At 50.1% G+C, this 15,275-nt stretch overlaps 1 protein-coding gene across 4 annotated transcripts in view; it reads right to left on the bottom strand.

Moving 5' to 3' along the window:
- Nucleotides 1–14,998, bottom strand: part of MYOCD (myocardin) — a 102,857-nt gene extending 87,859 nt beyond the window's left edge. For 2 of the 4 annotated variants that reach the window (XM_059864527.1, XM_059864528.1), the window contains exon 1: nucleotides 14,798–14,996. In XM_059864527.1, coding sequence (XP_059720510.1) covers nucleotides 14,798–14,936 — 139 coding nt within the window. In that variant the 5' untranslated portion in view covers nucleotides 14,937–14,996. Of the gene's footprint in view, nucleotides 1–14,797 lie in introns of all 4 variants that reach the window. The other 2 variants (XM_059864524.1, XM_059864529.1) reach the window with 2 other exon arrangements.
- Nucleotides 14,999–15,275: the final 277 nt, after the last annotated feature.

Here is a 15,275-nt window from a genome sequence, read left to right as displayed (position 1 = left end):
AGCACTGGTGCTGTGGGAGGAACTCTGCCTGCTGCTCTGGTTCTTGAAGCAGAGCTGTGATTTACACCCCTGGGAGGCCACTGAGGAAGCAGCAAATCACCTCTTGAGCATGAGTTCAAAAGGCAATCAGACAAATCCATGTAAGAAATACCCGTGGAGGCCATTAAATCTAAAGGCTTTCTCCTGTTGAAGGAAAGACCAGCAGCTGGTGGGAGAATTGCTACTGTTTGATCACCCTGCTTTTCCACCTTCTTTGGCTCCTGGTGCTGGGGATCAGGGGAGGAGCTGGAGGAGCCTCAGCCCTGACCCAGCCAGGAGCATCCCTGGGTTCTCCCAGCCGGGATGGCCACAGCCCCAGGGGGTTGTTCACAAATAATTGCAGCTGGAAATGGGACAGAGCCTGAGCCTCCCAGTCAGGCCACAGCTCAGACTTGCTGCCTCCTGGATGCTGTTCAGGAAGAGCCAGGAGCCCTGTCCTGCTCTCCCTTCCCTTCTGCTGAGAGGGGTCAGTACAAGACTTAGCTCCAAAGAGATCCTCCCCTATTCTGGACCAGCAGCACTAAAACAAACCAGGAAGGCAAATGCCATCCCATGCTCAGAACACAATTTTATTTAGCTAGCACCAAAGTTTTCAGATGCAAATAGCTTATTGAGTTGGACAAAAGTCATGGCAAGAAATGTTTCTTTCTAACTTCACCCTACAAAAATATCTCGGAATAATAGGATTGTGTTTTTCCAAAAATGTTCTGTATTGATTTACAGCAGTATCACATTCAAGCCCAGCATTAGAGTTCCTTCATTAATGAAATCAGACACAAAAGTCTTGTTATATTAGCGATTTTCACAGAGTAACTCAGTAAGCTATTTTTAATATTCTCATGGAGGCATGCCAGAAGGATAATATTTTTATGTTCTATAGCAGAGAAATATACTTTAAGACAGTTTTGATTGACTTCAAAGTGTGCTTGAAGGCCCAGGCATGTTTTCCATTCCTACAAAGTGACCAAGGAAAGAGGAGCCTTATCTGCAGCTCAGAGCAAAACCCCAACAGAACGAAACCCCAGTGCCAGCAGCGTTTCCCACGCACTGTACCAAGGTTGAAAATAAAATACAGCCCCTCCTCCCTCTCTCAGGGCATTGGAATGAATCATGTTCCTGGCAGGAATGCTGCACTTCACCCAGGTAACTGAATAAAACCCTCTGGCCTTTCTCTGCAGCTGCATAAAGTCCTGCTTCCCCACTTTCCAGACAGCACCACTGCACATTTCCAGGGCAGTTTTCCCTCCAGTGCCTCTCTGCTCTTTCTGTATTTCCCCCCGGAGTTCCTGTGGGGCAGAGGGGGCACCAGAGCTGGGTGGGAGCTGTGGGTGAGGCACAGCAACACCCCTGAGCAGCCAGAGCACCTGTGGCTGCAGCCAAGGGCAGGCATGAGCTCAGCCTCCTTTCTGCTGTGCTGGGACTGTTGCTCTTCATCTGATACCTCCTCCAGCCAGCCCCACATTGCAAAGGGCTATTTCAGGCCTAACCAGGGGCTCTTATCAACTTTCAGGCTCGTTTTCAGTGGAGCAAATCTCTACTGAGTGAACAGGTTCACACCACACATGTCAGGGAATGCCTGGGGCTTTCAAGGCAGGTTGACATTTAAAGGCAGCTCCAAGCCCTGGTGCAGTGCTGAGGAGCACAGCCTCCCTCAGGGCATTTTTGGGTGCACAGCACCACTGCTGGCCATCCCCTCTGAGTGCACAATGCAGCCCAAGCCTGGACAAGGCACACCACCTCTCTGTGCCTCTGTGACTCTGGTACCTGCTGGAGGGAACTTCTTGGCAAGACAAGACACTCCTTGTTCAAAAAGAGTCTCTTGGCAGCTCTCTCTTCTGCTTCCAAGTGGCCTCAATTGCAAACAGATGGTCAGAATTCTGAAACCCCAAGAACCCCAAGGAGGAGACTGCAGCATGCTGGAAAGCATCTTCAGGCACCCCTGGCGAGATCTCCGGTGTGACAATGATGTTTATGGACCACGTGCATCCATCAGGAAGGGACCTGGCCTGTTTGTCTTGATGTTACAATTCCTCTCCTGCTCCTCACATCCTTGCTAGCAACCATCCTCCTCCTCAGCAGGGCTCTGGTGGTTTGCAATGCAGCCCTGAGTGCAGAACGTGCAGTGCTTCCCCTGCTGGCTCCACGTTAGTCTCTCCTGGGAGCCACTTGGACACCAACACTGTGACAAATCCACCCCACCTTGGTCTCCATGCCTGTCACAGTGCAGCAAACCATGGCTGCTCGTAGCTGGAGGCCACAGGAGGCCTGGCAGCCCAGCTCCTGCTGCTGGGACAGAGCTCCTCTGGCTGGGAGCAGCCCAGAGCCTGTCCCAGCCCTGCTCTGTGCTCCTCCAGGAGCTCTGTGTCCTCTCACAGGCACACAGGTTCCCTGTGCACAGCCCTCCTGATGCCAGCTCATCATTAACAGTGTCTTTATGTCCCAGCCCTTCTCCAGGAGCTCCTCATCCTCTCACAGGCACACAGGTTCCCTGTGCACAGCCTTCCTGATGCCACCTCATCATTAACTGTGTCTTTATGTCCCAGCCCTTCTCCAGGAGCTCCTCATCCTCTCACAAGCACACAGGTTCCCTGTGCACAGCCCTCCTGATGCCACCTCATCATTAACAGTGTCTTTATGGCCAAACCCTTCTCCAGGAGCTCCTCATCCTCTCACAAGCACACAGGTTCCCTGTGCACAGCCCTCCTGATGCCACCTCATCATTAACAGTGTCTTTATGGCCCAGCCCTTCTCCAGGAGCTCCTCATCCTCTCACAGGCACACAGGTTCTCTGTGCACAGCCCTCCTGATGCCATCTCATCATTAACAGTGTCTTTATGTCCCAGGGTGGCAATGTTCTTCACTCGGGGTCACTAAATGTGGAATTTGCAGGCAACCCCAACAAGGGAAGAGATGAGAATCTTGACTCCACGTTTCAGAAGGCTGATTTATTATTTTATAATATATATTATACTAAAGGAGAATTATATACTACAACTATACTAAAGAATAGAAGAAAAGATTTCATCAGAAGGCTTGAAAAGAACAGAAAAGAATAGAATGATAATAAAATTTTGTGACTGACTAAAGAGTCCGAGACAGCCAGACTGTGATTAGCCATTAATTAAAAACAACCACATGACACCAATCAAAGATGCACCTGTTGCATTCCACAGCAGCAGATAATTATTGTTTATATTTCATTTCTAAGGCCTCTTAGCTTCTCAAGAGAAAAGATCTTAGCAAAAAGACTTTTTATAAAATATTCTGTGACATCCCAGTCCTCTTTTTTTCTCCTCTTTCCCTCCCCCGGCCAGCTGGGAGCTGTGCTTTGGTCCCAGCAGTTCTGCTCAGGGTTTGTGTCCCATTTCTGTCACATCCTGGCCAGTTCAGCCCTCCTTGGCCAAGCCATGTACCACCAAGGACAATGCCTATTGTCCTGCATGGCCAGAGCAGGACAAGCTAAACCTTGTACTCCTGGGGCTGTCCTGTTCTCCTGGACAAGCTAAACCTTGTACTCCTGGGGCTGTCCTGTTCTCCTGGACAAGCTAAACCTTGTACTCCTGGGGCTGTCCTGTACTCCTGGACAAGCTAAACCTTGTACTCCTGGGGCTGTGGCTTTGGGAGAAGCACCCATAAAAGGAACAAAGCAAAGCTCAGTGCCCTGAGCTGATTAGAGTGTAATGGTCACTGCTCCCAGCAGCCCTGAAGCCATCAGCCCTGCAGCTCTGTAGGTGCTGCTGAGCTCCAGAAGGTTTAACAAGTGCTTGGAAGCCCCCCAGGCAGCCCTGCAGCATCAGGAAGATGCAGACAGTGGATGGAGAGAAGATGGAAGAGCCTGGCTTTGTGCTCAGAGGTGCTGGGGCTGCCTGGTCCCTGTGGAATTGCAGCCATGGCCATGCTGGTGGTTTAGGCAGGAGATGAAGTGTTTGGCTGTTTTTCACACCAGACAGGAACCACCACCCTGTGCAAGGCTCAGCCAGCTCCCGTGTGCTGGAGTTAAGGACACTCAGTCAGGGGAGCAGTTTTGGTCTCAGTGAGTCTTTTTAATCCTCATGGGCATCTTCCCAAGTGTGTGCCCACCTGGAAAGCCCAGGAGCTATGCAGCTGGCATGGTGGGTGAGGGGCACACTGAGCTGAGCCCCTCCCTGGAGCTGCCAGCTGGGGCAGAAGGGTTTGTGGAGCACAAACCTCAGCAGTATGGGAAGGAAAGGACAGGCTCAGCCCCAGGGAGCTGGAAAAGCCCAGGGAAGCAGTAACCATGTGGATCTCCTGTGTCCCCACTCTCAGCCTCCAGCATTGCCTGTCCTGGGCAGCAGGACTTGATGGGGGAATGAGGATGAGGCAGCAGAGGTTCTCTGTCTCTTCTAGGAGATGAAAGGCAGGGGAAATAAGGGGTGTGCACACCCAGGGTTGCAGCAGTAGCTCTAGAGAGACTTTGCTGCTGCTCAGCAGCTCTGAAGGAACAGCCCTCTCCCTGCAGAGCTTCATGCCAGAAACAGGCCCAGTTTGGCCCTAAATGCACACTTAATAAAGGCACAGCTGTGAATTTCTTCTCTTCTCATTTTGAAATATATGAGCTGGTTTGCACAACCCCAGTGTGATGCAGCTTCTCTCATCCATGGAGCTCTTCTGCACACAGCACCCCAGCAAAGCCCTGGGAAGCAGCCCCAGCAGTAACCAGCTGTGCAGACACGTTGTGCCAGATGTTACCAGGAGGATGTGCAGCAGGAAATGGATTCCTGCAAGTGCCACCCCAATTACTGCCCAGAACCAGCCCTGAGAAAGCAGGACCTACAACAAACATGGGAACAGAGCACAGGGGCTGCAATCACAGCCTGTCTCTCCTTGGGGAGGTTTGGCTTGTCCCACCAAGAGAGCAGCTGGGCACACCAGGGAGGGCAGATGGAGCTGCTGGGACAGGAATGCCACAGGAAGGGAGGAACCAGCCCCACATGGCCAGCAGGTCTCCTGGCTGCTGGTTGGCTGCTGGTTAGCCCTGGTTAGCAGCTGGTTAGCCATGACAGAGCTCTGCCTGGCTGCTGGTTAGCCCTGGGCGCAGGCTCTCCTCTCTGGCTCTCCCTCTCTCCCCATGAGGTCAGTGGCTCTGGCTGCAGTGTCAGCACACAGGTGTGGACCAAGCAGTGGGATGGATCATGGGGTCCTGCACTGTCTCCCCCCATCCCAGAGCAGTCTGGATCCTGCCCTGGCTGCTGAAACTCCTCTGGTTTTTGCCAGTGAGTCCAACACCATGCTGGAATGGCACAGGAAGCACTGCTCCATCCCCTCTGCAGCAGGGCAGAGGCCAGCCCCAGCTCCCAGCTCCCAGCTCCTGGTTCACCATGGAGGGTGGACATAGCTCCTCCAGGAGCCTGGAGCCCTGTGGCAGTGCCCTCCCAGCTGCCTGAGGCAGCCCCACACCCAGAACCTGACCCAGAACCTGACCCAGAACCTGACCCAGAACCTGACCAGAACCTGACCAGAACCTGACCCAGAACCTGACCCAGAACCTGACCAGAACCTGACCAGAACCTGACCAGAACCTGACCCAGAACCTGACCAGAACCTGACCAGAGCCTGACCAGAACCTGACCAGAACCTGACCCTCCCCACACAGGGAGCCCCTGGTCCCAGCCCACTCTCCCTCCCCACAGCAGAGGGGCTCCCCGGGCACTGATGGCAATTTCCACAGAGTTAGATAAAAGAAGAGCTTGGAGAATGTCTGGAGGACTCCTCTGGTGCCACGTGGTTGCCCTGGCAGGGGTGCAGGGCAGGGCCAGCTCGGGGCTGTGCCTGCTCACAGCAGTTTGTGCACACAGACACGCACACACATCTCACATCCTCGCTTTCCTCCTTGCCTCCTCGTTTAAAGAGTCATTCAGAGTGAAAGCATGTTTCCTCTTTGTGAATGGGCAGATCTAACCCAGATGCTGCACTAACTGGAAACATCTTGTGCTCCAGTCTGTTCATAGACTCGTTCTGTTCAAGAACAGAAGGCTCCATTTATGATCATCTCTTCAGTGTTCCCAATCTTTACAGCTTGGAGATACCCAGCTAAATGCTGTGTCAAATCATCACCTCTTCCCCTCTCCCTAACCCTACCAGAGCAGAGCTTTCAAGGCTATCAGTGTCAGGCACTGGGTGTAACCTGCTGGTGTGGAGCAAGGCTGCCTTGGCATTGAAATGAAACCTCCAGTACTCTGTGTCTTCTGAGACAGCTTTCTGTGACCCCTCTGGCCTTGCTGCTCACCCCCTGAGAGCACTGAGGCAGCTGGGCATGAACCACGGGCCATTTCTGAGATGTTTCTGCCCAAAGGTGTAATTTTCTTTTATATAAGAAAGCATCTTTTGAAGGAACGAGTACATCCCTCCTGAAAGTGCTGGAGATTACAAAAAGTCACCAGAAAAACTGGCCTAAGAGACAAATTACCCTGAAGAACTATTAAAGCTTCATTTCTTAGTCCATTTTTCAATGAGGCTATATTACCTAGGGGGTTCCTGCAATGGGTGTCTTTCCCTGATGGAATCTCTGCTTGGCTACATGCAGCCTTCCTCACTGTGATGTGGTGGATATTCCCATTATATATGGGATTATAATGGGATCCCAAATAAATTCCCATTATATATGGGATCCCATTATATATATGCCTCCAGAAAGAATTTCTTTCCAGAATCCTTCTGATTTTTTGGTGCCACTGAGCCTAACGTGCTCCCAAGCCCTGCAGGTTAAATGCTCATGGAGATACCACGGTGTTATTCTTGCAAGAGGATGTTTTCTTTTTATCATTTCAGGGCTATCAGGTTTCATACCACAGATCACAGTTTCAGCCCCAAGTTTCACGTGTCCAGATATCACTCACATGCCCTTCATCAGGCTCAATCATGAATTAAGGGCTGTGTCCTGGATTGAACTTTACCCTTCACTAGCTACCTCTCAAAATCAGCTGCAAAAGAGAGGGAGATGCTGAGCACAACCTGACTGCAGGTGCTCTGAGCAAGGGCCTCAAGAATGTGCAAATCATTGAAGCAACACAGAAATAACCACAAACATAAACAAGATGAAATAAAAACTCAAGCTGTGCACAGAGCTACGAGTGCTCTTTTCCCAGTGCAGCAGGGAGAGGAAATCCTATAATCACTGACACACTCCATTTAACCACAGGCATGGTTACAAGGGAAGGACAGCAGGCAGAGCCTGGCTAAGGGGTGCTAGGGCTGCATGGACAGATGGGTGAGCAAGCCCAGCCTGGGGGTTCAGTCCTGCTGGGTGCTGCTCTGGAGCAGTGGGGCTCAGCCCCAGCCCAAGAACAAGCTCACAGCAGACAATGTGTGCTGCTCATTCTGCCCTGCCCAGGCTGCAGCAGGCAGCAGGATGGGGTCACTCGTGCAGGTGCTGCAGGACCTGCCTGAGAGCACGTGGAGATGGAGCAAGAAGGATTATGATAAACAATTATCCCTGTCTCTATCTGATTTCTGAAAGAAGACACTGGATAGCAGCTTAGACTCGTAATGAGGTGGAAATTAGTTTTAGAAGCATCTCAAAACATACCTGGAAAAGAAATGGGAGTGACTCACACATTTCCCATGGGGGGTGATTACAGAGCTGAGCACAGCCCTGGGTTTGAGTAGAGACCTGGGGGTGAGCAGAACCAGTCAAGGGGTGGGGAGAGAGGACCTGACTCAGTGTCCAGGCACCCTCCTCACCCTGCAGGTGCTGTCCCCATCCAGCAGAGACTGTGACCCTGCCTGGGGAGCGTGGGCAGAGCCCACACAGCCAGTGGGCTTCTGTGCTGGAAGCTGAATTTGGGGCTTGACACATGAGAAAATTCCTCCCTGTGAGGGTGGGCAGGCCCTGGCACAGGGTGCCCAGAGCAGCTGTGGCTGCTCCATCCCTGGAAGTGCCCAAGGTGGGGTTGGACAGGGCTGGGAGCAGCCTGGGACAGTGGGAGGTGTCCCTGCCATGGCAGGGGGTGGAACTGGATGTGCTTTAAGGTCTCTTCCAACCCAAAGCATTCTGTGATTGCATGAAAATGACATTTCAGGTGACTGTCAGGCTACTCAGGGGGTGGCTGCAGGAGGCAAAGACCAATCTGTCCATGAGAGGAGATCTCTGCAGGTTCTCTGCCATTTCTGAACCCATCCCAGTGTGTCAGAAACTGGGAGAAAACAGCTCTGCAGCGTAGCCCCCCCTTGACAAGGGCAGTTCCTTTATCCTGCAAACTGCAGCGAGCAAGGGCCAGCAGCCAAGAGCAACGCTGATCATGAGGTGTCAGGAAATGTTTGCCATGACTTCACCCTTAAAATAACCTGCAGACATTCTGCTCAGCAAAGGAAGGTCCTACCCAACCCCTTGGTGCACAAAGGAGTGCAGACCCCCGAGGAACAATGATGGGTCTGACAATGAATTCCTAGGAAATGATAACTAAACTCCAGATGGCCAACAGGGAATGGAGTGGGGCCACAGCTGAGCCCAAGGGAGAGTCTTTGTCCTCTGCCACCACTGCTTTGATTGCTCAGCCAGACTGAAAGCTTGGGAGGGCTTGGAGGCATGCAGGCAAGTGGGGTTCTTCCCTCCAGCTGGCTAAAAAAGAAAAATAGATCCTTGGAAACAAATGGACCTCTCGGTGTCTTAATAGGAAAGTGATGTGTGTGGTGCTTGTGCAAGTGAGACACAACTCAGAGCTCTGTTATGGAAATTTTCCTCTGTGACAAATATGTTATGAATGACTTGTCTTGAAAACATGCCAGCATGTAGGTGCTGCTATCACAACATTCAGTGACTTTAACTTACTGTGAGCGTTCCTGTGATAAATCATGGAAAACCTTGCTTGGGCTATCTTTAGTCACTGCACTGTTTCACTCTCACAAGTCACTCACGGCTCTAAAAATACAGTTTATATCATTGGATTCCTGGAATTCCTTCGGTTCTTACATTCTGGTTTAAGTGGCATTAAAGCTGGGCTGTGCAGGCCGAGGCTGCAGGCTGATGTTTCACTGTGGATTAGGTATCACCTGGGTTCAATACAGGGTCTGCAATATTTATTTCATTTGGATCCAAAGCCAGTTTGAAAAATCTTCCTGTAGATACACCTCTTACCTGGCTATGGGGAACAAGGGCTAGATTTTGCCTGGGACTAGATAGTAATTTAATAACCATTCCAATAAAGAATTAAACTAAAACACATGCTCACCACAAGAACTGAGTTGAGACTGTGGGGTTTTCTCCTCAAAACCTGGAGGGATCTGCTCCCTTCTGGCCTCTGCACTGTGATCTCGTGTTGACTTCTGGGTCACACATCTCTCTCTTCTTTGGGTTTCACTTACATGTCTTTCATAGCAGTTATTGATTCAGAAACACCAAGAACAAGAAAGTCTTGACCTCCCACCAGCCTCTCTGGATTTGATTACCAGCTCACCAGTGATGGATAGTCTGAGCAGAATTTAATGCTTTCTAATTTTCCTTGATAGGGTCTACGAAGCACGTTACTTTTTTTTTATCCCAACTGGCAGCTCAACAAAGCCCAGCAATATAAAGCTCCATTTGTGTAATAAACTGTTGTACAATCTACTACTTATGAACACAGGCCCTGAAAATGTGCAACCTTTCTGCACATTACATTAAACACAAACCAGATGGGCACTGGAAAATCCTCCCTTTTGTTGCAGTGGGCTAAAGGGGCTGGTGGTCAGAAGGTCTGTTTCACTACACAAATAAACTGAAGAGTTTAACTACATTATTCTCCAAAGACAGCAATGGCAAACCTGTGTGGAAACATTATGAGCAGTTTGCAAACCCACTACTGGAGTGGTGCAGGCACAGGGGAGCCCTTCATGGCTCCCACCTGCAGTAGGTGCAGTAGTGCCTGGGAGCCAGAGCTGGCACCCAGACTGGGAGGCACGTGGGGGGAGGCAAAGGGGTGAAAACAATCTCTGCTTTATAGGCTGCCTGGGTCAGAGCTGGGCATTTAAACTCTGACAATCACTACACCCTCCAGAGTGGGCTGAGCTCATACTGAGCAGTGTCTGAGGGACAGAAACCTCATCAGGTCAGACAGGATGTCTCACACTTCCATCGTTCATGAGTGAAATCCATCTCAGTCTCAGAGCCCCAGGACAGGGAACAAGGGAATTTGCTGTCTCTGGGCTGTACCAAAGGACACCTCACTCTTCTCTTTGAGCACACCCACTGAGACACTTCTGGAGGAGCTGCTTCACAGAGCCCCTGCATGTCCTTTCCTTGTGACTGCAAATGTTATCACAAAATTGTTTCTGAAATCCATCTGGTCAGATTGGCACACGAGGCCAAAGCCACACACAGAGCCTGCACCCTCACTGCCTTCCCACTGCCAGGGAAATCACCACCAGGGAATGATGGTGAAGACAAGGTAAAGACAGTCCTGATGCAGGACAAGAGAAATGCTCTGCTGCTGTTGCCAGGGCACAGCTTCCCCAGGTAAAGAACAGGTGAGCAGCACAATGGCACGGGAGGGGCTGAGCTGGGATGGAGTGGGATTAGTGGGCACGAAAGCTGCTGCCAGCTGAAGAAATTATCCTGGCCTGGGCCTGGGGGTACACTGGGCAGGCAGAGGTCAGAATTCCTGCTTGTTGTAGAGGTCACAATCCCCATTTTCCAGGACTTATGCAGGCAGTCCTGGGATTTTGTAGGCCCTGCCAAATGGGCTTTCTGCTTGCTCAAAGGTGATTTATTTTTACAAATTTAAATGAAATCCCCTCTGCCGTTTTTGAATAATACTAGAGTTAAAAAGACTATTTTCCTATTTAAAAATATTCTAGCTAGACTGTTTTTATTAAATCAAAGTTAAGTCAAATAAAGACGGCGGTTTGAAAGTTCAGGCTTGGGCAGGAGCTGGTCCTCACTGAGGAGCTGTGCCCCTGACTGATGGCTGTCTGTCTGTCTGTCTGGTGGCTACTGAACCAGCACAGGGCACCAGCCCAGGGATGGAAAGAGCAGGGGACAAAGGGAAGGTCCTGCCTGGCTGAGCTGTGCACACCTGAACCCTTGAGAGATGGGATGCCACAGGGCAGGAGGAGGATGGGAGTGACACACCTTGCACTTGCTTCTCCTTACCATGCCCTGGAAGATTCCTAAAGACAACAGATGGAAGCTTCTTCCATTTCACCCAAGTCATTCCCAGGCATCGTGTCCTCCAGTGGCATCATGGTGGGTGGGGGGTCCCTGCTGTCCCCTCGGTGTGTGGGATGAAGGTGGGGGCACCCTCCATCAGGGTGGGCTGTGAGGAGACACTGATGCCTTGTTTTTTACCCCAAGTCACTCCCAGCTACTGACCCCCAGTGGAGGGGCTCGAGTGAATAGAAGAAATAACAATTGATGATTTTTGAGTGCATCCATAGCAAGGAAGAAGACAAGGCCATCAGCACAGAAACAGATTGGAAAAGATACATGAAAATTTTTATAAGCTAAACGACTGCATAAGTAGATGTGTATACGTGCCTTTTTAAATTTCTGTAAAACTTTTGCCAATTATATTGACGCTGATTGCTTTGCACCAATGAATATAAAAAGTTATTGTGATGTAATGAATGACTTGAGATCACGCTTTGTTAAGAGTGTATAAGCTAGAGAACACACAGAATAAAACCACTTTTTTCTTCTTGGACCCTAAACACGTGTGTGTGTCACATCCGACCTAACGGTGACAACCCCCCAGCAAGGGATGGGTAGAAGGTCCTTGTGGCACCCCACAAGTGGCACTGAGGGGGACAAGGCTCTGTCCTTGGCAGGGACAAACCTGCTGCAGGGCTCTGTGGAGGGCAGCCTGGGGGCTGTGGGATGTCCCCTTCCCTCCTCATCCCCAGCCCATCAGGCTGCTCCAGCGGCCCTGCGGGAGCTGTCACACCACGGAATGTGACATCAAAGGCAGCCCCGGGTGCCACATGACGTGTGTGACACTTGGCAGGCGTGCCAGCTCCCAAGATGATGTGACATGAAGGGAGCCGGCTGTTCCCACGTGGGGACAGCAGGAAGAGCCCAGCCCTGGGCTGGCTGAACGTGCTCAAGGGAGGGAAAGGGAGCAGAGCAAAGCCCTGGAGGGGTGCCCAGACTGTGGGGGGCTCTTCTCACTTAGGGCAAACAGCCCAGTGGGGAGGGGCTGCACCATGTCCTGGTGGCCACCAAGCCTGTGACACGGGGCCAGCTGCCAGGCAGGTGCTGGCACTGCTGCAGGGCTTACCTGCACGTCTGCAGGTTGTGCTGGGAGCCTGTGGGCACCTGGAGATGTTTCTTTCTTTCCCTTCCCATAACCAAAAAAGGGTGGAAAACGGATACAAAAAATAAGGATGTGAAAGCTACAGAAAAAATGCAATTTTCTTTTATGTCACTGAAGAGTTTGTCTCTTCACAAGTTGTTACTGAATTATCTTAGGTACACTTTGGTATCTGGGGCTGTAGGGAAGAGGAGTCCTCTGGTGTGACTGAGTCTGTGTCTCTGTGTTTTACTCCAGCCTGACACCAGTACATTGCCATGATGACATCATTTGGATTATTTCTGATTTATAGTGATTGAGAAAAATTGGGTCCCGTACAATAATGCAAACAATCAAAGACACAAAGCAAAAATAGTGCCTTTGGGCTGCACTTTCACACTGCATGATGTTTTGAGGACTTAATGTTGAAAGCCTTAGAGTGCACAAAAGGAATTTTCTTCATTTCATATATTATACAGTTGCCTGAAAGAAATGGCAAACAACTCCTCAGGCTAAGCATGCTTTGTATAGGCTCATTTTGGGGTTTTTCTGTCCATCAGCTTTCTACCAGCAGATCTCCACTGAAACTCAGAGCAGGATCTGCCATGGGGACCTGTGACCCCACAAATGATCCTTGCAAAGGCCTGGGCCAAATTCTGCTCTCTGTCACACTCTCTCTTTTTTGGAGCACCCAGTACTCGGTCAGAGCAGAGCAGTCCTGGGGCCTTGGCAAACCAAATACCCTTCCCATCTCTTCTCCACTGATCAACTTCACACCACCCTAACTCCCCAGAAATTCCATTGGTGTGACCAGAACACCAGTCTTCTCTTCCTAAGAGTTTGAAATCCCACATTTCAGCCAAAATCACACCAAACACCTGGATCACAAAGAACACACCTCAGAGGTGACAACAGCATTTAAGTCTGTCCCAGAAAAACTCGAGATCAGGTTCCAATTCCATAAAACTTTACATTTGTGCCATCTGATGGCAAAATGACCCGAGGCAAACACCCTCAAAAGCACCACATGTGAAACCAGCAGTGAACCAATCCCCCAGCACATGTCAGAGTTGTTATAAATAAGTTATAGTTGTTAAAAATAAATAAGCTATAAGTTGTTATAAATAAGCTATAGCTGAGTTTCATAGGTGGAGTGATGAATTGTAAATATAATCAATACGAAGAGTTGATATGAATTGTTAATTTACATAATGAATTGTTATGCATAAATAATGCAATAAGTTATGAGGTAATGAGTTAAGCTAAATGTACTCAGCGTGTGGCCAATGGGGCAGGGTTTAATGGAGGGAACTTTCTAGAACGTTGCCTCATGACATGATGACAGCAGCTTGAACTGTGATTGGACAATGAGCCAACCAGTAAGATCCAAGTATTCCAGAATGATTGGTCAGGATTGAACCCCAGCATGGACCAACCAGTGGCCAGAAAAGAGACCAATCAGAGTAAGGGTGGGAAAATGCCCCAATCCAGCAGCTCAGGAGGCTTTACCACGCCCAGGAGCCCACACCTGGCTCCTTCAGCAGAACTCAGAGTCCCGAGAAGCACCCTGTGTCATTCAGTTATTTTTTCCTGACTTGTCCCTTGGGTCTAAAGTTTATCTTAAGGCTCTGTTTCTGATTGTTCTCAGTTCTTAATAAACAGGATCGTCCTTTTTCAAGGCTGACAGCCTCGTTTCTTTTTAACAAGGGATGCTAACCCAGCACAGATCCCATCTTGTTCTCAGTTCTTCACGCTTTTTAAAGGTTGACTGTGCAAACCCAGGGCTCTGGGAATATTTCTCTGTCTGCTCTGGGGTGCCCTGAGCCCCAGGGGAGCCCTGACTCTGACCCTCATTCATGGAGAAAGTTTCCCAGACTTCCAGAATAGACTGGAACCACCAAAGTGTGCAATAGATTCTAGAGAGCAGTGTGGGTGTGTCACTGGGTGAGAAATTGAGGGTTTGGGGTTTTTAGTGTGCTGTGGATGGAAGCAGGATGGAGGGCACAGGGTGTCATCCTGGGCTTCTTCTTCATGCTTCTTCTTCCTCCTTCTCCAAGGGTTTGGGTGGCATTTTGTAACTGGGCAGAAAAGTCCCCACTGGGGCTCTGTGGGATCAGTTATTGGGATAAAAGGGAAAATAATCCAGGTGTCAGCTCTTAATTGGAGAGTTTAGCTTTAAAAGCCCTTGGACCAAGAGATTGTTGGCCATTTTGTGCCTTCTAATGGAAAGCTGCAGAGCTCACAGTAATGAGACTGTGTCACTGATAAGAAATAACAAACACCTGAGTCACGAATTACTGCCTCAAGTGCCTTCAATCCACATCCAGAGAAACCAATGACTGGGACCCCCAAGTTGGCAGCCTCATTTCTGTGTACCAAGAGACGCCAACCCAGCCCAGGTCCCGTCTTGTTCTCAGTTATTAATAAACAGGTTCACCCTTTTTAAAGGTTGACAGCCTCATTTCTTTTTACCAGCCCAGCCCAGATCCCATCTCCATGCTCATTCTTGCCACCTCCAGGAGAGGAACTCAACTCACCGTTCTTGCGCTCGGCGAAGGGCGGGGGCTGGAGCTTGGTGCCATCCCTCAGGTCACTGGCAGGTTTTTCCTTGGCTGCCTTTTCCTCCTCATGGGCAGTTCTGTGCTCCGAGCGCTCCTGCTTGGTCACACCATTCATCACCGAGCCTGCAGGGACCCTGCCAGGTTCTGGCTGCTCCACTTTGGGGGCTCAGGGAGAGGAGCAGGCACCAAATGGGCTCTGGAAGAGAGGAGGAACAGGTAAGGACAGATTGCCAAAGCACTCTGGGAAGCAGAAGGAATGAAGGCTGGCATTTGTGAAGTGATCAAGCCACAAACAACTAATTACTGGCAGTTTGCATAGGAAAACCATAGCATTCCCTATTGCCTGCTTGATTGTCCTTGTCTGCTGGACACCTTGCTACTTTTTTGGATAAATTTCCACCCATGGGCACAGAATTTTTGCAGAAACTTTGTCTTCAAAACACACAGCCTTGGG

This window comes from Haemorhous mexicanus, chromosome 20 (assembly GCF_027477595.1).
Source record: "Haemorhous mexicanus isolate bHaeMex1 chromosome 20, bHaeMex1.pri, whole genome shotgun sequence".
NCBI lineage: Eukaryota > Metazoa > Chordata > Aves > Passeriformes > Fringillidae > Haemorhous > Haemorhous mexicanus.
Note: the sequence above shows the minus strand (reverse complement) of the source record. Positions and strands in the feature narration are given on the sequence as shown.